Source organism: Bufo gargarizans, chromosome 1 (assembly GCF_014858855.1).
Source record: "Bufo gargarizans isolate SCDJY-AF-19 chromosome 1, ASM1485885v1, whole genome shotgun sequence".
Lineage (NCBI taxonomy): Eukaryota > Metazoa > Chordata > Amphibia > Anura > Bufonidae > Bufo > Bufo gargarizans.
The window spans coordinates 604949576-604973476 of record NC_058080.1 but is presented as its reverse complement, the minus strand read 5'-3'; the positions used below and the strand labels follow the sequence as shown (position 1 = coordinate 604973476).

The window sequence follows — 23901 nt, the reverse complement described above, 5'->3', positions numbered from 1 at the left end:
CATATAGGGATGAGTGAACTTCATGTTTTGAAGTTCGAGTTCGGGTTCGAGTATAAGGCATTGCGTTATGGATTCCGTTACCACGGACCATAACGCAATTCCATGACGGAATGTATAATGGAGTGCCTTTAGAGGCATTCCGTAATTCATTCCGTCTTAAAGAAGTCTATGGCCTATAACGGATCCGTCCGGTTTACGTTATGCTGGAGTCCTCTCCAACCCGAACACGAACTTCAAAATATGAAGTTCGCTCATCCCGAATTACATACATACAAATGTTTGCATTGTATTTTAAAGACTATGTGGGTCAGTTATTATCTTCTTATGCCACTTTTTGGCATATTTATGTAGCTGATTTTGTCGCAAAGATGTTTTGCAGCAAACTGTGTGGCTTTTCCCCGCTCACGCCACTTTTGCAAAATGGCAAAAAAGGGGGCTGTGCCCTTCTCATTCATCATTTTCCACATCAGTTTTTGGTGTGGAAAATTATCTTAATCTACCCCAGCAAGGGAGCTTGCGTAGATTTGAAGTATGTCACATGGCCGACAACAGCAAGTGACAGAATTATGTAGCGGTCGCGCCTCAACATAACTTTGGCTCATCCGCCGGCAGCACACAGGGATTAAGGGTACTTTCACATTAGCGGCAGGGGAGTCAGGCAGGCTGTTTCCGGCGGGTGAACAGCCTGTCGGATCCATCCTGACGCTAGTTCACGTGTGCCCCCGGAGTTACGCTCTATCCCCATTGACTATAATGGGGGCGGGGGCGGAGTTCTGGCGGCAGCACGGCAACGCACGGCGAGAGGCAGCCAGACTAAAAGTACACATGCAATACTTTTTAGTCCGGCTGCCTCTCACCGTGCGCTGCCGTGCTGCCGCCAGATCTCCGCCCCCTTTATATTCAATGGGGATAGAGCGGCAGTCCGGGGTCACACGTGAAGTAGTGGCAGGACGGATCCGACAGGCTGTTCACCCGCCGGAACTCCCCTACCGCTAATGTGAAACTAGCCTAAGACCAGAGTCTCTATCACCAATCTTAATAAATGGCTCTTTATGTCCACATTTGCAAACAAGTTTTTTTTCCTCCGATGTATCTAAACTGTAAAACTAAGCAACATTGTCTTCTTTAAAAAGACAGGAATCTATACCTGTGATGCAGATTGATACATTCCCATGGTAACAGACAACAAATAAACCCAGAGTAGTCTGATCCTGCGGTCCTGACCAACCAATATTATTATTACTTATTATTGTTGCTTGTAATATTTTATACATACTTTAATCTTAGTCTTTTGTTATCATAACATAGAGTGTGACTTTTAGTGATTGTAGGTGTCTTTTTCATGCATTTATATTTCTGGTTTAATTAAAAGTGCTGCTTTCCAACTGCAAACCCTAATTCTAAGTACAGTAAATAGTGTTTACTGGAGAGGTATCAGTATTTATCTGAACTAAAATTATTAGGAATAGAAGTAAACAATGTGGAATTAAGCTGTTGTGATTTGGGTTCCAAGTATTTGAGTGAGCCCAGTGCTCAGGATTAAACTCCTTGTAAGGTAAGAATTAGTTCTGATTGGCCTTAGTTAAAAGAAGCCCCTGAAGAGTATGTAGTACCCTCGAAATATACGCCATCATAATGAGGAAAACGTATGAAAAGTTATTATTTTGTTATATTATGTCCATATTCTAACATTATATACAATTTTGCCTGGAGCTCAGTATAGTATGGTGAACACATCTACATACAATTTAGTCCAGGTACCACAGTCTCCATGGATGCAGTCTACAGACAGACCTTACATGTAGTTGCATCCTGAAGCTATATGTTTCTCCACACCATCTGACATTCCCTTCTTATTAAGGTGTAACTATTTAATTTTATTTATCATTTTATTACATAGGGGCAGAAGCACTCAGCTGAGGGTGCACTCCTCCGGATCTCATAGGCTGTGCTCAGCTCTCCTTGGAAAGTCGAGAGAGGGTAATATGGATTAATACAGACTTTCTATGAGGCCATACATTACTCACTCAGCAATGCAAGGAGAGCTGAACAGCACCTATCAGACCCCAAGGAGCACAGCCCTCAGCTGAGCGATTCTGCCTCTTCATGTTAATGATTTATGGGGGTCTTATCACCACTCCACATTTTTGGCATGTCACTGTTGCATTTCAGGAGATTTCCCAGATTATAGGTATCCTTTAGGCTGGGTTCACATAACGTTTTTACTCTACTTTTAATGCTTGCATTTGGAAAAAAGAGGATACAAAAACGTAGTAGACTAGCTTTAACATCCTGCAGAGTCCTGTAAAAAAATAATGGATGTGTTAACATATATTTTTTTTTTTTTTGCAGTGGAACTCTATGGTGATGGATTCCACTGTGTTATATCTGTATGAGGCATCTGTTTTTTTTACAGTGGAACTAAGTTCTACTGTGGCCCTTGGTAATTGGTTTACTCCAGTAAGTTGGCCCTTGGACCAGAAAAGGTTGTGCAACCCTGCTCTGGAATAATGTATAACATAATCTACCCAAAGGTCAAAAGTTTCTTGTAAACCTGAACTGGAAAATATATCTAACAATAAAAATAAAAATAAAACATTTTTGGGGGAAATTTATTTTTTCTTGTTAGGATCGCATTAGGTTTAGGTTTTTGGAATTTTGAAGGTCCAAATTCCAAACTTTCCACTTTGTTTCCTGGGGAGACATTAGGCTGACAGTGCATGGATGGATTTGTGAGATGTTATGCATCAGTATAGGATTTTCAGTGATGACTTACAGTCATTTGTCTAAAATTATGAGTCAATTATTATGTATAGTCAGTGGAAAAGTTCAATCTGCCCAGTTCTTGGCAGTGATAATAACATGTTTATGAGTTTAAAACGCTTTCAAGAGTCTCCTGCTTTTCTCTTTATAACTCGAGTACTATATCTTAGAAGTGGATTTTACAAGAACATAAATACTGTTTGAGCGTCATCTTTACTGCTACATATATTATATTATCAGTCCAGAATTAATACCAAATGCTACTCGACTCAACATGGTAGCTTTAATTCTGATATTTAATTCTTCTAAGTGTGTACTCGTGTTGTCCTCTCCTAATGGTATAAATGTCTACTATTTAATGTATACCGGGGCTCATTTACTAATACCAGTGTTTTCCACGCTGGTCTTTAGTCCCTCTGCTCTGCTGGAGGAAGCGCCAACATTATTTGGAGGTGCAGGCCTCTACATACGTAGCTTTGGCGCTTCCTCCAGCAGGCTGTACGACAGATTGAAATCTACGCCAGCTCCCTTGCTGGCATAGATTTCAGCCATTTTCCATGCCAAAAACGGACATGGAAAATAATGAATGAGATGGGCCTGCCGGCCTGCCCACACCACACGCCCTTTTCTCAACCTGTTGGAAAAGTGGCATGAGCAGGGAAAAGTCGCAGATTTTGCTGCAAAGTGGCGTGCGACTAAATTTGCAACTGGTATACTAACTGACCCCCACTGTTTTTAAAAATGGCCTCAGTGATAAGATGGTGACTCGTGACTTTAAGCTCAGGGGCCATCATTGGTTTAGGCTGGTGCCCTCTAAACTCAGAGGTGCACAACCTGAAGCCCACAATGATGTTCTGTGAAGCCCCAAACCATCAGGACTCAGAAATACAGACATACGTATTTACTTACTTAAATGGTTACAGTGCCTGCCTAGTGCAGGCAATAAGTGGTATTTTCATTATGGTGTTTTAGTTTTGTGTTAAAGGGAACCTGTCACCTCCAAAACACATTTTAAACCGACATCATTACCTTACAGTAGCCCCCAGTGTGTTCCTTATCACATTTTTCATTCCTCCACTGGTTGTTGTATACTTTATAAAAATGTTCTTTTAATCTGTGTTTTCATTATCCTCAGAGTCAGCTTGAAGTCAAGGGGCAGCGGCCTCCTTGCTTCAAGTCAAGCTAAGCCCCCCCTCACCCGTCCTCCCTTCACTGTGATTGACATCCTGCTGTGAGGCTGGGATCGTGCTCCCGCACTCAGCCGGCCGCTTCCCTTTCTCTGCGCATGTGCCGGGCACATGCACATAATGGAATTTTCAGACCAGAAAAGGTTGAATACCCCTGATCTAGCTGCTTCCGTTTCTACCCAAAAACATATTTAGGTTAATAAGGACCTGTCATCTCAAAATACAATGCAATATGCAGGCAACATGTCATAGAACAGGAGGAGCTGAGCATCTGCATTTTAAGAACTTAAAGGGGTATTCCCATCTAAAGATGTGTTACATATGGCTGGAATATGCCTCCAATGTCAGATAGCTGGGACCTACTCCTGACTCAGCTCCGCATACTGTATTTTCACTTTGTAAGACGCACAGGAGGAAAATAAGAAAACATATTTTTCATCAGACCTCAGAACAGTCCCATAAATTAGACCACAAATATTCATCAGACCTCAGATCAGACCTCATATCAAACTCCCATATCAGACCAAAATTCCCCAGAAGGTGCTGCCACTCTGCATACCTAGCCGCTCTTCCCGCACTTACCCCTTTCTGGTCTTCTCCGGGCCCGTGCTGCACTGTGACCTGACCCTATAGACAGTCAGAACAGTGCAGCACGGGTCTGGAGAAGACCAAGGAGTGCTGAGTACAACCAAGCAGTGTTTCCCTCACCGCCACCACACTAACCAGTATTCACTTTATAAGACGCACTGCCCTTTCCCCCCACAGTGTTTCTTATAAAATAAAAAATATTGTATATATAATGCTTTGTGTTTCGATTTCTGTCTGTTTGTATATTTCTAGTATCTATATACTATACATTTGTACAGTGTTTCATTTTTATGTCCAGCACTTATTGATTTCATGTTACATCTTTATATGTGTAGGTGCTGTGTTTGTCTGATCCAGGGATCCATATCCCTATATATGTATAGGGGGAATTTCTCAACAGATTTACCGCACTATTTAATTTTATTACTACGGTATATACAGACATATAACAGAGGGGCGACTGAATTGATACTTCATGTTTTTTTCTTTTTCTTCCTCTAAGACTAACAAGTCTTAAAATGGAGTGTATAGAAGAGGTTAAACACCCCACTTATCTATACATAATACATGAGAGAAAGACTAGAAGAATGTTTCCCTACTGAAGCAGCCTTAATAAAATTGCACAAGGTCATAAGTTCAGAAGTCAGGAAATGATCAATTGTGGGTCATTAACTGCACCGTATTGCCCATTATATCACAAATGGCAATGGAAACTGCAGCCACCTGCTATTCTGTACTCCGAGCCTCTACAGAAAGTGAACAGACTTCAGTAGTTTGATTTGCACACATAATATAAATATTAACCTTTTGGGGTGCAAATAGCTAAAATGAGTCAGAAAAAATAAAATACCACAGTTTAACATGGCAAATAAAAGCTATTAATTAGTATACTGAAGACCTCAAAGCCCTTTCCATATGCCCTGTGAAGGATGCTCCTGCTCTAGACGATTGATGCATTACATCAGTAGCCATTCAGCCATTCATTTGACTGGTTGGCATGTAATGCTTCATTTCCCTTGGTACTTGTGATAGCTCTCTGGAAAATATCTCTATAAGGCGGAACACATAGGAGAATGGTGTCATTTTCTTTTAACGGTTCATATGGAAGCTGTGAGAAAAAAATCTCCATGAAACCAGACACACAAAGAATTCTGTGGGCACTGGATTGCAGATAGTACCACGCAGATCCATAATATAATTGTATAGATGGTCCCTTGTACATATGGCTGACTGGATATGGATGAGCCCCTGTACATATAGCTGACTGGATATGGATGAGCCCCTGTACATATGGCTGACAGGATATGGATGAGCCCCTGTATATATGGCTGACAGGATATGAATGAGCCCGTGTACATATGACTGACTGGATATGGATGAGCCCGTTTATATATGGCTGACTGGATATGGATAAGCCTGTTTATATATGGCTGACTGGATATGGATGACCCCGTGTACATATGGCTGACAGGATATGGATGAGCCCCTGTACATATGGCTTACCTGGATATGGATGAGCCCCTGTACATATGGCTGACAGGATATGGATGAGCCCCTGTACATATGGCTGACTGGATATGGATGAGCCCCTGTACATATAGCTGACTGGATATGGATGAGCCCCTGTACATATGGCTGACAGGATATGGATGAGCCCCTGTATATATGGCTGACAGGATATGAATGAGCCCGTGTACATATGACTGACTGGATATGGATGAGCCCGTTTATATATGGCTGACTGGATATGGATAAGCCTGTTTATATATGGCTGACTGGATATGGATGACCCCGTGTACATATGGCTGACAGGATATGGATGAGCCCCTGTACATATGGCTTACCTGGATATGGATGAGCCCCTGTACATATGGCTGACAGGATATGGATGAGCCCCTGTACATATGGCTTACCTGGATATGGATGAGCCCCTGTACATATGGCTGACTGGATATGGATGAGCCCCTGTACATATGGCTGACAGGATATGGATGAGCCCCTGTACATATGGATTACCTAGATATGGATGAGCCCCTGTACATATGGCTGACAGGATATAGATGAGCCCCTGTACATATGGCTGACAGGATATGGATGAGCCCCTGTACATATGGCTGACAGGATATGGACGAGCCCCTGTACATATAGCTGACTGGATATGGATGAGCCCCTGTACATATGGCTGACTGGATATGGATGAGCCCATGTACATATAACTGACAGGATATGGATGAGCCTGTGTACATATGGCTGACAGGATATGGATGAGCCCCTGTACATATGGCTGACAGGATATGGATGAGCCCGTGTACATATGGCTGACAGGATATGGATGAGCCCGTGTACATATAGCTGACTGGATATGGATGGGCCCGTGTACATATGGCTGACTGGATATGGATGAGCCCCTGTACATATAACTGACTGGATATGGATGAGCCCCTGTACATATGGCTGACTGGATATGGATGAGCCCCTGTACATATGGCTGACAGGATATGGATGAGCCTGTGTACATATAGCTGACTGGATATGGATGGGCCCGTGTACATATAGCTGACTGGATATGGATGAGCCCCTGTACATATGGCTGACTGGATATGGATGAGCCCCTGTACATATGGCTGACAGGATATGGATGAGTCTGTGTACATATAACTGACAGGATATGGATGAGCCCGTGTACATATGGCTGACTGGATATGGATGAGCCTGTGTACATATGGCTGACAGGATATGGATGAGCCTGTGTACATATAGCTGACTGGATATGGATGAGCCTGTGTACATATGGCTGACAGGATATGGATGAGTCTGTGTACATATAACTGACAGGATATGGATGAGCCCGTGTACATATGGCTGACTGGATATGGATGAGCCTGTGTACATATGGCTGACAGGATATGGATGAGCCCCTGTACATATGGCTGACAGGATATGGATGAGCCTGTGTACATATAGCTGACTGGATATGGATGAGCCCCTGTACATATGGCTGACTGGATATGGATGGGCCCCTGTACATATGGCTTACCTGGATATGGATGAGCCCCTGTACATATGGCTGACTGGATATGGATGACCCTGTGTACATATGGCTGACTGGATATGGATGAGCCCCTGTACATATGGCTGACTGGATATGGATGACCCTGTGTACATATGGCTGACTGGATATGGATGAGCCACTGTACATATGGCTGACTGGATATGGATGACCCCGTGTACATATGGCTGACAGGATATGGATGAGCCCCTGTACATATGGATTACCTAGATATGGATGAGCCCCTGTACATATGGCTGACAGGATATAGATGAGCCCCTGTACATATGGCTGACTTGATATGGATGGGCCCCTGTACATATGGCTGACTGGATATGGATGGGCCCCTGTACATATGGCTTACCTGGATATGGATGAGCCCCTGTACATATGGCTGACTGGATATGGATGACCCTGTGTACATATGGCTGACTGGATATGGATGAGCCCCTGTACATATGGCTGACTGGATATGGATGACCCCGTGTACATATGGCTGACTGGATATGGATGAGCCACTGTACATATGGCTGACTGGATATGGATGACCCTGTGTACATATGGCTGACAGGATATGGATGAGCCCGTGTACATATGGCTGACAGGATATGGACGAGCCCCTGTACATATGGCTGACTGGATATGGATGAGCCCCTGTACATATGGCTGACTGGATATGGATGACCCCGTGTACATATAACTGACAGGATATGGATGAGCCTGTGTACATATGGCTGACAGGATATGGATGAGTCCCTGTACATATTGGCTGACAGGATATGGATGAGCCCCTGTACATATGGCTGACAGGATATGGATGAGCCCGTGTACATATAGCTGACTGGATATGGATGGGCCTGTGTACATATAGCTGACTGGATATGGATGAGCCCCTGTACATATAACTGACTGGATATGGATGAGCCCCTGTACATATGGCTGACTGGATATGGATGAGCCCTTGTACATATGGCTGACTGGATATGGATGAGCCCGTGTACATATAGCTGACTGGATATGGATGGGCCCGTGTACATATAGCTGACTGGATATGGATGAGCCCCTGTACATATGGCTGACTGGATATGGATGAGCCCCTGTACATATGGCTGACAGGATATGGATGAGTCTGTGTACATATAACTGACAGGATATGGATGAGCCCGTGTACATATGGCTGACTGGATATGGATGAGCCCCTGTACATATGGCTGACAGGATATGGATGAGCCTGTGTACATATAGCTGACTGGATATGGATGAGCCCGTGTACATATAACTGACTGGATATGGATGAGCCCCTGTACATATGGCTGACAGGATATGGATGAGCCTGTGTACATATAGCTGACTGGATATGGATGAGCCCCTGTACATATGGCTGACTGGATATGGATGGGCCTGTGTATATATGGCTGACTGGATATGGATGGGCCATGTACATATAACAGACAGGATATGGATGAGCCCATGTACATATGGCTGACTGGATATGGATGGGCCCATGTACATATAACTGACAGGATATGGATGGGCCCGTGTACATATGGCTGACTGGATATGGATGAGCCCCTGTACATATGGCTGACAGGATATGGATGGGCCCGTGTATATATGGCTGACTGGATATGGATGGGCCCGTGTACATATAACTGACAGGATATGGATGGGCCCATGTACATATGGCTGACTGGATATGGATGAGCCCCTGTACATATGGCTGACAGGATATGGATGGGCCCGTGTATATATAACTGACAGGATATGGATGAGCCCCTGTACATATGGCTGACTGGATATGGATGACCCCGTGTACATATGGCTGACAGGATATGGATGAGCCCCTGTACATATGGCTGACTGGATATGGATGACCCCGTGTACATATGGCTGACTGGATATGGATGAGCCCCTGTACATATGGCTGACTGGATATGGATGAGCCCCTGTACATATGGCTGACAGGATATGGATGAGTCTGTGTACATATAACTGACAGGATATGGATGAGCCCGTGTACATATGGCTGACTGGATATGGATGAGCCCCTGTACATATGGCTGACAGGATATGGATGAGCCTGTGTACATATAGCTGACTGGATATGGATGAGCCCGTGTACATATAACTGACTGGATATGGATGAGCCCCTGTACATATGGCTGACAGGATATGGATGAGCCTGTGTACATATAGCTGACTGGATATGGATGAGCCCCTGTACATATGGCTGACTGGATATGGATGGGCCTGTGTATATATGGCTGACTGGATATGGATGGGCCATGTACATATAACAGACAGGATATGGATGAGCCCATGTACATATGGCTGACTGGATATGGATGGGCCCATGTACATATAACTGACAGGATATGGATGGGCCCGTGTACATATGGCTGACTGGATATGGATGAGCCCCTGTACATATGGCTGACAGGATATGGATGGGCCCGTGTATATATGGCTGACTGGATATGGATGGGCCCGTGTACATATAACTGACAGGATATGGATGGGCCCATGTACATATGGCTGACAGGATATGGATGGGCCCGTGTATATATAACTGACAGGATATGGATGAGCCCCTGTACATATGGCTGACTGGATATGGATGACCCCGTGTACATATGGCTGACAGGATATGGATGAGCCCCTGTACATATGGCTGACTGGATATGGATGACCCCGTGTACATATGGCTGACTGGATATGGATGAGCCCCTGTACATATGGCTGACTGGATATGGATGAGCCCCTGTACATATGGCTGACAGGATATGGATGAACCCCTGTACATATGGCTGACTGGATATGGATGACCCCGTGTACATATGGCTGACAGGATATGGATGAGCCCCTTGCACATATGACTGACTGGATATGGATGAGCCCGTGTACATATGGCTGACTGGATATGAATGAGCCCCTGTACATATGGCTGACAGGATATGGATGAGCCCCTGTACATATGGCTGACTGGATATGGATGAGTCCGTGTACATATAACTGACTGGATATGGATGAGCCCCTGTACATATAGCTGACTGGATATGGATGAGCCCATGTACATATAACTGACTGGATATGGATGAGCCCGTGTACATATAACTGACTGGATATGGATGAGCCTGTGTACATATGGCTGACTGGATATGGATGAGCCCCTGTACATATGGCTGACTGGATATGGATGACCCCGTGTACATATGGCTGACTGGATATGGATGAGCACCTGTACATATGGCTGACTGGATATGGATGACCCCGTGTACATATGGCTGACTGGATATGGATGAGCCCCTGTACATATGGCTGACTGGATATGGATGACCCCGTGTACATATGGCTGACAGGATATGGATGAGCCCCTGTACATATGGCTTACTGGATATGGATGACCCCGTGTCCATATGGCTGACTGGATATGGATGAGCCCCTGTACATATGGCTGACTGGATATGGATGAGCCCCTGTACATATGGCTGACAGGATATGGATAGGCCCGTGTATATATAACTGACAGGATATGGATGAGCCCCTGTACATATGGCTGACTGGATATGGATGAGCCCCTGTACATATGACTGACTGGATATGGATGAGCCCGTGTACATATGGCTGACTGGATATGAATGAGCCCCTGTACATATGGCTGACAGGATATGGATGAGCCCCTGTACATATGGCTGACAGGATATGGATGAGCCCCTGTACATATGGCTGACTGGATATGGATGAGTCCGTGTACATATAACTGACTGGATATGGATGAGCCCCTGTACATATAACTGACTGGATATGGATGAGCCCCTGTACATATGGCTGACTGGATATGGATGAGCCTGTGTACATATGGCTGACTGGATTTGGATGAGCCTGTGTACATATGGCTGACTGGATTTGGATGAGCCTGTGTACATATGGCTGACTGGATATGGATGACCCCGTGTACATATGGCTGACTGGAATCTTCTTCTGTCTGCACAATTGTTCAGAATTGCTGGACTCTTTGGGAGTTGATGATTTGTCTGCACAGTTTAGGGATATTAGCCAAACATCAAGTCATCCTTCCAAGACATGTTGCTGAGAAAAGCTAGATGTACTTATTCCCTTGAAGTTTGTTTCAATGACTCGTACTTAAGCCAAATTAATAACTAATACTTTGCCTTAAACAGTTCTTATTTTGCTCATGACCGTGGAGGAGAATGACATAACAGTAATGTGGAGTTCTTAAAAAGTTAGGCAGACTACCTTATGTACAGTAATAGAAAGGGTGTAACTAATGGGTAGCCAGCCAGTAATATGTGGCTGACCCCTCTGATACTACATTATTTTTCTTTGTGCTTTTTCAATGGGATTGCACTCAAGATGGTGACATAGCATTTTGGATAAAGGGGTTGTCTCATTTCAGACAATGTGGGGCATATCGCTAGGATATGCCCTCATTGTCTGATAGGTGCGGGTCCCACTAGGACCGGCACCTACATAGAGAGCAAGGCCCCGAAAGTGGTGGAGAGCGCACTGTGCAAGCGCAGCCGCCCTCCATTCACTTCTATGGGGCCGCCAAAAATAGCTGAGCGCAGGCTCGGCTACTTCTATCGGGCCCGTAGAAATTAATGGGAGTGGTGGCTGGAACTATCTCCTAAATGGAGCCCCGCAAAGTGGTGGCTGGAGAACTCCGGTCCGTTCCCCACTAAGTGCTCTCCCCATACAAGTTCGGCCACCGCTGCCATTCACTTCTATTGGCCGGACGGAAATAGTCGAGTCAGCGGCTATTAGAAATGAATAGAAATTAATAGAGGGCAGCTGCGCATGCACAGTGCGCCCTCCACCACTTTCGGGGCTTCGTTCTCGATATAGGTTCGGGTCCCTGCGGTAGGACCCACACCTATCAGACAATGGGAGCATATCCTAGCGATATTCCCCCATTGTCTGAGATGAGACAACCCCTTTAAAAGACTACAGGTATGCTTTTGGAAAAATGTCTCTAAATAGCATGTAGAAAAAAATGGGAAAAGTCATTAATTGGACAGTCAAACTCTGCTAAAAATGCATAAAAAGATTACAGAGGGGACGGGATTTATCATGCGGGTAATATTTGAAGTCAGTTATCACATGTCTCAGGTTGTTTGATAAGTTTGTCTTATCCTTTATCCGAACACTTCTGTCTAGAAAAGCTAATCCAGGTTTTCTACTCCATCCTAAAAAAGTCTCAATGATTATGGAGTGAAACTCATTAACATAGCTAACCAAACCTACTTTTCTACCCACATTGCAAGACTGGAGTGAGTGGTGTAAAAATGCAAAAAAATCGCAAAATCTTTGCACAAGCAAGTGCAGAAGGTCTATTTTGCTACTTGTTGACACTGAATTCTGGAGTGAAGGACTGATAAATCAGGGCCCATGTATTGACCAACATTTTGTCTCAATGCGCTTCACAATGAAAATGTCAGCTGTGAATGTGGATGGATAGATTGATGATGAACTATTTTAGGTTGCCCAGCAGGTTTCAAGTGGGTTTCCACAAATATTAAAGGGGTTGTCCGGGCTGTTCATATTGATGACCTATCCTCAGGATAGGTCATCAATATTAGATCGGCGGGGTCCGACACCTGGCACCCCCGCTGATCAGCTGTTTGAAGAGAAGGTGCCAGTGCTGCCTCCTCTTCATTGTTTACCTGATCGCCATTGCATCAGCAGTGGTGAACAGGTGTAATTACACCCAAGCCGTCCGATTCATTTCAATGGGACGGATCGCTCCTATAAAAGTGTATAGGAACAAGCCGTCTCATTAAAATGGATGGGGCGGTTTCGGTGTAATTACACCTGCTCACCGATGCGATGGCGAGCAGGACCCCCACCGATCTGATATTGATTATCTATCCTGAGGATAGGTCATCAATAAAAATAACTTGGACAACCCTTTTAAGTGATAAAGACGCACTTTTACAAAAATCTTTATTCTCTGTTAGAAAGGTAAATTATGTAAATGATAGTGATTTTCTTAGCCGTGACTTTATATTATTATTTATAAATACAATAAACCATAAACTATTAACAGACTGATACAGAGGGGTAGAGGACCCTGCCCGCTTACAATAATTGTGATGTATCCACTGCTTTCTGGTCCTCAGCTGTGTCATGTGACCGACACTCTGACTCTCCAACTGACACAGCGTCTTATGTGTGGACAGGAAGTCAGTACAATAAAAATGAATAGAGAAACTGACTTCCTGTCCGCACATAAATAAGTGTGTTAGTGGACTAGAACAAAGTGGACAACTCATAAATACAGATTACCTTCGCAGTTTACATCATGTATCTTTATAAAGGCCCTATTAGACTGCACAATTTCAGGCCAATTATCAGGACTATGAATGCTCTTTCCCTATAATTGGCTTGTATAATCGATCAGCCAATCAGCAACTGCTCATTCATCAGCTGATGGTTATTGTACATCAGTAGAGATGAAAGATGCCCGATTTTCGGCAGCACATCTCCCCGTGTAATCAGGGATGTGCTGCTGATCATCTATGAAAGAGAATGGAGGAGGTACAACTGCGGTACTAATCGTTCCTCCCTCATTAAAAGTTTGCATCGGCCTGTGTAATCAGGCTGGTGCAAACGATTGCCGATGGATGATTATCATCTATTGACACTCTCACTGCCTGAAGATCGTCCAGTTTAATACCACCCTTACGGGCTAAGTGCTTCTGTCTGTATTTGTTATATGTTTGTTTTTATTGCTATAGACAGATATTTCTAGACAGATATATGCCTGTTTTCTATGTTTTTGACTGACATAATTGTATTTATTTTTGCTAACTCTTTAGTGCCCAATGCAAACTGGAGCTGCGGAGTTTCTACTCTTATTGGCAACACACAAAAGCCAACAGGGATCGCAGATGTCTACAGTAAATTCCGACCTGTTAAAAGGGTTTCTCCATTGAAGCATCAACCAGAGAGTCCAAAGCTCAATGAAAGTGATGATCAAAAAGAGGAAAAAGAAGAAAAGGAAAAAAATGGTGAACCAGGAAAAGATGGTAATCCTGCAGATGAGGATGCATTTAAGATCAAAAGCATCGAGTCGAATGTTTTGCTTGGCGAGCTGGAACATTATGACCTAGATATGGATGAGATTTTGGATGTGCCTTACATCAAATCCAATCAGCCACTGACACTGTTTACCAAAGTAGCATCAGAAAAAAGGACCTCCAGTATAAGTCCAGTGTCCAAGGGAAAAAATGGTCCTGTGAGCAACCTGGAGAACCTGACGGCCAATGCCACTCAGTTTTGTGTATTGTCTCCGGTTAAAAACTCCACTCAGTCTACCATCCTTGATCAGAGCAGGCATTCATCTGGGGGATTAGAGCTTTCACAGTCTAACATTCAGTGCGGCTCAGTCCATGAAGCTGAATACTATAACAAGAGCTTTCTGAATAGGGCTCTGTCTGATTCCCATGCACAGAAGCTTGAAAAGACCATGCCTAACTGCCAGCTTCGGGCATTTCACCTGCCGGGAACAGACTCACAACTGGATGGCGTGAACGGTAATGTGAACTGGAATCACTCAGAAGGGGAAGACATGAAGAAAATCAAAAGCATTTTAAATATTGTTAAGGAAGGACAGATATCCTTACTGGTAAGTAGATAGCAAATGTATTAGAAAGCCACGGGATAGGTCAGTCAATAGACAGAAGTTTCCATAGTAAGTTTATTATATATCTAAGGCTTGTACAACACAATGGTGACCTGAAAGTACTGTATAGGCCCAGTTCAGTTAGTAGAGCTGAAGAATATAAAGTATTAGGGTATATTGCCTTCTTCCAGGGAGTTCTACAATGTGTTAACTCTTGCAGCTCAGCCTGTTTCCAATCTGCTCTTTGTCATTGGCTTACCGTGGGAACACCGTCTTGCCTTCATTAGTATTCAGAAATGTTCTTTGCAGGCTTTTTGCAACAATCATTCATAGACAAGAGCTGAACGCACAGTTTAAAGTGTCCCACGGCCCATTCTAAGTGTTTCATTAGCATCTGCTTTGGTGATTAGGTATGACAATTGTACTGCAGGTTACCAGAAAAACAGATTACAAAAAAAAACTGCTTGAGGGAGCGGATTTAAACCGTCTATTACAAAATGAGATCATTCTTGATGGTCAAAACTGCTGTTTGGGTTTATAGAAAATTATGAGATTTGCATTTCTTTGTATAATTAGGCTTTTTCACATTCATGCCAAATAGTCAAAGAATAATGGTCCTTGTTGTTCTACCAAAACTGCATACTCCGTTTGCCTATGTCTAAAAAGTGTAAAAGTGCACTTACATGGCCATAATTTAGGTAAAAATCTAGGTAAGCTGTTTTAAAATATCCGGGTGACACTTGGATCAAAATTGCATTTTAAAAATGTGAGGGTGAATTGCTAAAAAACAGTATTCACACCACATTTCAGCCAATCTATTGAACTATATGATTTTTCATTCTGCCATTGACTTTTGTTGAATAGTATATACAGGTGAAACTCGAAAAATTTGAATATCGTGCAAAGTTCATTTATTTCAGTAATGCAGCTTAAAAGGTGAAACTAATATATGAGAGACTCATTAATACAATTCCTTTTAATTAGCATTACTGAAATAAATGAACTTTGCACGATATTCAAATTTTTCGAGTTTCACCTGTATATATAATTTGTATATTTTTTTTTATCGTGAGTAAAGAAACAGTATTCAGACATTTATCTGTTACTTGCCTATACGTTAGACTCGTAGAAAGAGCAGAACACATTTGAATCCTTTTTTTTTGCTGACCAAACGTACTGTATTTTTCAGTTGTAGGTTTTATTGTGATATTTAACAATTAATATTAAAAAGGCCTGGAGTTTTAAGTATATTATGCCTTTTTTACATTCATTTTTTAGTGTTGTTTTTCATAATATTCTTTCTTTGTACAGTTATTTGTAATTTACAGTTCTTAAAATTCTGTCGAAAAAAGCCTATGAATAAATGTCGTATGTCCAAAAACACCATTATGTTTTATTCAGACACACTTTTTTGGTGGGATTTTTTGGGGAAATGCCTCATAAATTTCACATGTATTTTTACAAGCTTTTTCAACTGTCATTATCTTTGTTCACACATTTTTTACATACTTTTCTTTTTGAGTTTTGAGAAATCTAGGCAAAATTCCTTGAAAAAATACCATGCCTTTAGCATGCTGTGTTTTGCAAAAAATTATTAAAACCCACAAATGCAACATAGTCTGTGGATTTCCCATCTGAATTTTGTGGGTGGAAAATCAGCAACGTACTGTATTACGTATTACGCTGTAGAAAAAAATCCAGATTTTGATCTATGGTCCAGATTTTAATTCTGCAGCATGTCATTTTTTTGGGCAATTTTTAAAACCAATTTCTATGTACCGGTAATTAATAGGGTGAAATCAGGCAAAATCTGCAACAAATCCACATATTACTCAATCACTGCAATGTCTGCAACAGATTTGTTATACTTAATTTACATCCCACGTGGACGGCAACGGACTGGCCCACTGTAATGCCTGAGGAACCCCTAGGGGTCAAGGTTCAGATACCATAGTGTGCCCCAAAGGTCCAGAGGAGAAAAAAAAAACATTTGGAGCTGCCTTTGGAGACAATAACTTGCCACAAGGGTCTATTATATTTTTTTTTATCAAAACCTATTAGAATTGATGATATGGCGGCTGGGCCCAAAGAATAATTTTCTCTGGTGAGCCCATTGAACCTTAGTCTGACTCTGCATGTGAACATACCCCTACAGAACCTATTACAGTATTCCTAATGGAGATTACATTTTCTTACAAAAGGTAACTAAGTAGATTGCTAAGACAAATGCTGAATATTATTCGAATACTGCATGTATACGAGTATAAGCTTGGAAAAAGGATTCATAACAAGGAAGGATTTGCATTTCAACTTCCCAGACAACCGTTTAAACCTGTGAAAACTAGAGAAGAACCACAAACTGGATTCTGCTTAAAGTTTGCCAAGTCCTAGGAAATTTTTATGATGAATTGGATTATTGTCAATGTATAAGACACAGCCAACTGACCTGATTTGTCTGATACATTTTCAAAAGCTAGAGTAATGTATAAATTCTGTATTTTAAATGGACACTAACAGCACAATATATTCCTGAAAGTAGATATGCAAATAAATTGTATGTTGGTTGTCCAGGTCCACCAAGAAGCCAGACAACACTGGGAATTGGTCCAGAAAAAAAAATGCAGCCATACAACTTACCTAGTAGATCTAGTACTGCCTTTCTGATTCTCCCTGTCTGGCTTTGTTTATCCGGTGGCAGCAGTGACGTTATGCTGACAGCAATGACCACTGCAACCACTCACCTGGTGTCAGCAGTGACGTCATGCTGACAGCACATGACCACTGCAACCACTCACCTGGTGTCAGCAGTGACATCATGCTGACAGCAATGACCACTGCAACCACTCACCTGGTGTCAGCAGTGACGTCATGCAGACAGCACATGATCACTGTAGCCAAATTCAATGTGGAGTAAGCAACTTTATGTATGTTCTTTCTTTTCCTTCTGCCTTCCATTACCTCAAAACAAATGTCTGAAGCATTGCTCAATTTGAAACACACTTCGACTAAATCCAAACCGCTTTCAGGGGTCATATTTGAAATGGTTCAACCAAACATATGTCCAGAATATGCACCTGAATGCATTTATTTCAGTTAGGCCTCCTGCACACGACCGTTGTGTGCACCCGTGGCCGTTGTCCCGTTTAACTTGTTTTTCTGCGGTCCCGTTGACTTTCAATGGGTCCGTGGAAAAATCGGAAACTGCATCGTTTGGCAGCCGCATCCGTGATCCGTGTTTCCTGGCCGTGAAAAAAATATGACCTGTCCTATTTTTTTCACGGCCAACGGTTCACGGACCCATTCAAGTCAATGGGTCCGTGAAAAATCACGGATGCACACAAGATTGTCATCCGCGTCCGTGATCTGTGTCCGTTTTTTCCTATCATTTTAATGGCAAACTTGACTTAGATTTTTTTTTCATTTTTCATGTCCGTGGATCCTCCAAAAATCACGGAAGACCCACGGAAGAAAAAACGGGCACGGATCACAGTACAACGGAACCACGTTTTGCGGGATGTTAAAAAATACTGTTGTGTGCAGGAGGCCTTAGACTATGGGGGTCAGAGTGTTATTGTCATAATACATATGCTACATTCTTGCCATTGGTTTCTTTACCAGTGAAAAGTATACTTGGATATCCATTTAATGGCACATATGCAAGGGCCATACACCTATTTAAAGATACATACACAATATAAAATAGGGTATGATAAAAATATGGTTCGGTGTGGGGAGATACTATAAAGTGCATGACCCAGAACTCTAGACAGCAGTGCTAAGCACTATGCCACATGGGCATCCTATTGCTATTTTCATTATTGAAGTAAGCATCAAAAAATGACTTGGGATAAAGATGACTCCCCTGACGCATTCAAGGTATTTTATAACTCTTTTTGTGCAATCGAATATCATCTCTGTTATTCGACTGGTATGTTTTTCTTTAAAATACGATGAAGAAGTAACAGCAGTAAACCAGACAGAGAGTATTATATATTTTACAAATGAGCCATGATCCTGTCTGTTCCCAGTCATTCTGCGTTTGCTTCAGAATTGTTTGACTGAGAACACTTTATACAGAGCCATTTGATTAGATGTGATCTTTTCTCCAGAGTTTAGTGAAAATAACCAGTCTCCTCTTAAAATGTTATTCATTTCGTCCTAGGCAGGCTCCAGAGGGCGGGCGGGCGGGCATGCTTGTGGTTACTTGTCACAGTATAATTCAGCCGTAGACAAGAATATTTCAAAAGGCCTATAGCCAGATCATCATTCTCAGTTTATGAGGAGACCTCTCCTGATTACAAGGGCAGTTAAGAACCCAAAGACAAAAATGCTCTACTGGTCGTTGTTTCTGAATACCTCTGAAACTAGTCCATGATTCATTTCAGAATATCTTTATAGGGATCAGAATACCATTTCCCCTTCTTCCATTCACACAGCCATGGAGATACCATCAATGATAATATTCTGGTTTATAGACTTTCTATCAGGTTGTCTACAGCTACTAATAAGACAGAGCTCAGCTGATCGCTTTGACTCCTTTGTTTTAGTTGATCAATGGTTCAAAACTTCTGACATGTCTCTATGACATGAAGAGTTTTTTAGCTATACAATGTGTCAAAAATATGGAAAAAATTACATTTCTCTGTTGTAGGATTTCCGTTCGGAATCTCTGTACAACACTCTTTTGGCGTTAATAAGTTGTAATTTAAGTCACACGCCATTTTTGAGGCATAATTTGTGGCTCTTCCTCCTCACCACTTCTGGAGTAACAAGAAAAGGGTAGTGGTGAGGGTGGGAGGTGGCGGGGCTGCACGGCCGGAAAATTTATCTTCATTCATGCCAGTTTTCTGGCTCCTAGTTTCCGTAGATTTTAGTATGTCGCACAGCCTGTGGGAGGATGTATCACATCTCCGAGGCTTGTGCCACAACATAACTTAAGGGCAACATCCAGCTGTGCAGGAAGATTTAAGACCATTAATGAAAAAGTTGGTCTTTATAAATGTCCCCGTATGAGTATATCACAGGCACATTTAGATACTTTATTGCTGACCAATTGTATTGTCAGAAGCTACCCATGAATGCGGTGAATAGTGCCTAATTATAGCATGTAAGTTTGCTATGTAGTTCTCTTAGTCCTGTTTGGTTTGTGGACATAAGGTCTGCACACAAATCTCCTCCATCCTATTCTTTCACTGTTGGATTAAAGTGACGTGGACACTAAAAAGTAGATCCCTGTTGTACAAGGCCAAAGAAAATTAAGATTGTTTTACTCTTTCTCTGTCCTCCTCTATGTCTATCTGCAGAAACATTCATTTTGAAGACCTTGAGTCCTGCTTTCTCTGAATCCGTCTCTCTTTCTGTTCTTCAGTGAATCAGCCTATCCTGGAACCATGGTTCACTGGGATGCTAGTCCAACATCCAGGCTCGGACTGGCCCACCGGGTGAGGTGGGGGATTCCTCAGTGGGCCCACAGTCTCCTGAGCCCAAGATAAGATGGAGGAGTAATTATTTCACTTTTCTTAGAAGAGATAATTATTGTAACTACAAGGTGGCAGTATCGCACAGCGATGCACCCTTCTACTGGTGTATATTGTATCGGAGGCCCCGCAGTATCTTCTAGACTTCTGGGGCTGCTGTCTGTGAAGGAGGAGAGAAGGTGTCTGCCTCCTGCCCTCCCTGCTGTCAGGAAACTGTGGTTGCTGGAGAGAAGGACTCTTCTGCGGTGCTGGGCTGATTTCTCAGGTGTGTGACAGTAGTGTGCTGTAGGAGACTGTAAGGGGGAATAGGGGATTGGTTTATAGCAGACACAGATACCCCCCAATGCCCCCACTGTAAAAGCACCCCTAATATTGAATCTTCTCCAGTTGCCACCCTAATATCCCTGCAGCTGCTCCAGCATCCCCACTATTACCCTGCCTCAGGCGACTCTAATGCCTCTGTTTTAGGTTCACCCCCATAAGTGCCCCAGCTCCAAATGCCCCGACTCTAAATGCACCACTAATATTGTCTCTTCTCCAGTTACCCCTGCTCCAGGATCCCCACTATTACCCTGCCTCAGGTGACCCTAATGTCCCTGCTTCAGATATGACCGTCCGTTTGTGCCCTTTGCTCACGTTTCTCTTCTATCACCTTTGCTTGGGCTTTGTTAAAGGTTGCGACCTGCAAAGGGGGTTGGACTTATGCTCAAAAAATTCTGCACAGTGCGTCACATTCTCCAGTATTGACACGTATGGTTTACATGTCGGCAGTGATGATATTCCGTATTTGCAGGCATCACTGCTGCCATGCATAGAGATACTGGTGGTCGATTGGTGGAGGATTTAAAGGGGTTGTGCAGGTTTTCAAGTTATCCTCTCCACACCATAGGGAATAACTATATGAATAGTGGGGTACGATTCTGTAACCCCCACTGATCCCAGGAACGGGTCCTGTTCCCCCTCTTAATGGTGTAACAGGCTACACATACACCCTGTTGCTCCATCCATTCTCTTTCATAACTACTGGAATTAGCCAGCACTGTACTCCACCATCTCCGGCGCCCTTATAGAGAACGGATGGAGAGGCAGGGCATATAGTTCATTAGCTGCAAGTTCTACCTTCAAGTACTACATTAAGTACAGTGAAGAGATATTGCAGGAGACTGAAGAGATACTGCAAGATACTGCAAGAGATTGGCTTGGAGTTTGCAACTGGCTCATCTGTGTGTTCTTTTGCTAACCATTGCTTGAGAAGAGGTAAGGAATTTGCTCAGGTGTTTGCTATTGTGCGTTTGCTAATGAGCCTAGCTCATTGAGGTGTTACATTTGTTGCTGGGGGAGGAGCTTGTGAAGGAGTGTGTGTATATATAGAGACAGACTCATTAGCTGGCCTAATTCATTAGCTGCAAGTTCTACCTTCAAGTACTACATTAAGTACAGTGAAGAGATATTGCAGGAGGTAGGCTGGAAGGTGGAAACAATACAAAAAAAAAGGTAAGATTTGTTTGATTTAAATTGACAAATTTTTATTTCTTTTTTTTATTTCCTCCTCTTTAAAATGGCAGACTTGGTTCAGTGCAGGAATTATTGTGCATTTATTTCATGTTCCACTCTTTGGAGATTCGGATGCTGTCAGATCTGTAGACAGTTCTCCTTACTGCAGCAGGAAATTGCATTTTTGAAATCTGAGATATTTAAATTATCTGTTAAACAAACTCCAGCTAGGACTGCTGCAATGCCACTGCCACAGAGGACCCCCAGAAATGGCAGATGGGTTACTGTAGGTTCTGGAAGACTTAGAGTGGTGGATAGAAGACATGTCCCACAGTCGGTGAGTCTCTAAAATTCATTTGCAGCACTCTCAGAATGTAAGGACAACATGGATATGGACTCAAGCACAGAGGGTGAGAAACCATCGACTCCTATGTCTAATGTATACAAGACTGCAGCCAAGGACAAAAAAGATAAAGTGAAGTCTCAAAGGAAGCAGCTGTTGCTGGGTGATTCAATCATAAGAAGTGTGGAGCTTAAAGAAAATGGTTTTGTGAGATGTCTCCCTGGGGCTACTGCTAGAAGAGATAGAAGACGTATTATTAATATTGTTAAGCAAGCAAAGCAGGAAGGGGACGTGGATGTTCTTGTCCATCTAGGAACAAATGACCTGGCTTGCAATGAAGTGTCAGAGGTGAAAAAATCTTTTATCACACTTGGTAATGACGTACAGGATTTTGCATCCACCATTTCATTTTCTGAAGTTCTGCCTGTGCAAAATGTTCAGAATGATAGGCAGAGGCGCATAAAGGAGTTCAACACATGGCTTGGTAAATGGTGTCAAGAGCAAGGATTTGGCTTTGTTTCTCATAATAGCTCTACTTGGAATAGAAAAGAACTGTACAAACAAGATGGTTTGCATCTTTCTCTCAAAGGAACAAATGTACTTAGTGAACAACTCCAAGAATTTGCGAAAGAGTATTTAAACTAGGAAGGGGGGGGGGGGGGCAAAAGAGTGAAAATAAAAGAGTCCAATTGCCCCCCGAAACAATGCCAGAACAGGTCAGAAGCACAGAGGGTAAGAAATAAGCTCCGAGTCCTCTCTACAAATGCTCGCAGTTTAGGTAAAAAAAATCAATGAACTTGGGTCAATAATGGCATCTGAGAATGTAGATTTAGTGGCTGTTACGGAGACATGGTTTAATGAAAGAAATGACTGGGACATAACCATACCAGGGTACTCTTTATACAGAAGAGACAGAGAAGGCAAGAAAGGAGGAGGAGTGGCCCTGTATGTGAAAGATAGCATTAAATCTAACCTAATACAAGTTGGTGAGGCCAACATAGAGTCAGTTTGGGTTACGTTGCAGTTTGCTAATCATGCAGTAACTCATGTAGGTGTGATATATAGACCACCTGATCAAGTTAAAGAACTAGATGATCTACTAGTTGAAGAAATAGCTAAAATGACAATGAAAGGAGAAGTTATCATTATGGGAGATTTCAATCTTCCAGATATAAACTGGAAAACCAAAATAGCAAGTTCTACCAGGAGTACAGATATTCTAAATTCCCTACTGGGGTTATCCCTACAACAAATGGTTGAGGAGCCAACCCGGAGGGAGGCCATTTTGGATTTGATATTCACAAATGGGGATTCGGTATATGATGTCATTGTTGGCGAAACCTTGGGATCTAGTG

The 23901-nt window shown here is 42.7% G+C and overlaps 1 protein-coding gene across 3 annotated transcripts in view; it reads left to right on the top strand.

Moving 5' to 3' along the window:
* The window catches only part of LOC122924616 (synuclein alpha interacting protein), a 231610-nt gene that overhangs the window by 122733 nt on the left and 84976 nt on the right, over positions 1-23901 (top strand). For all 3 annotated transcript variants that reach the window (XM_044275887.1, XM_044275889.1, XM_044275888.1), the window contains exon 5: positions 14427-15235. In XM_044275887.1, coding sequence (XP_044131822.1) covers positions 14427-15235 — 809 coding nt within the window. The remainder of the gene's footprint in view (positions 1-14426; positions 15236-23901) is intronic.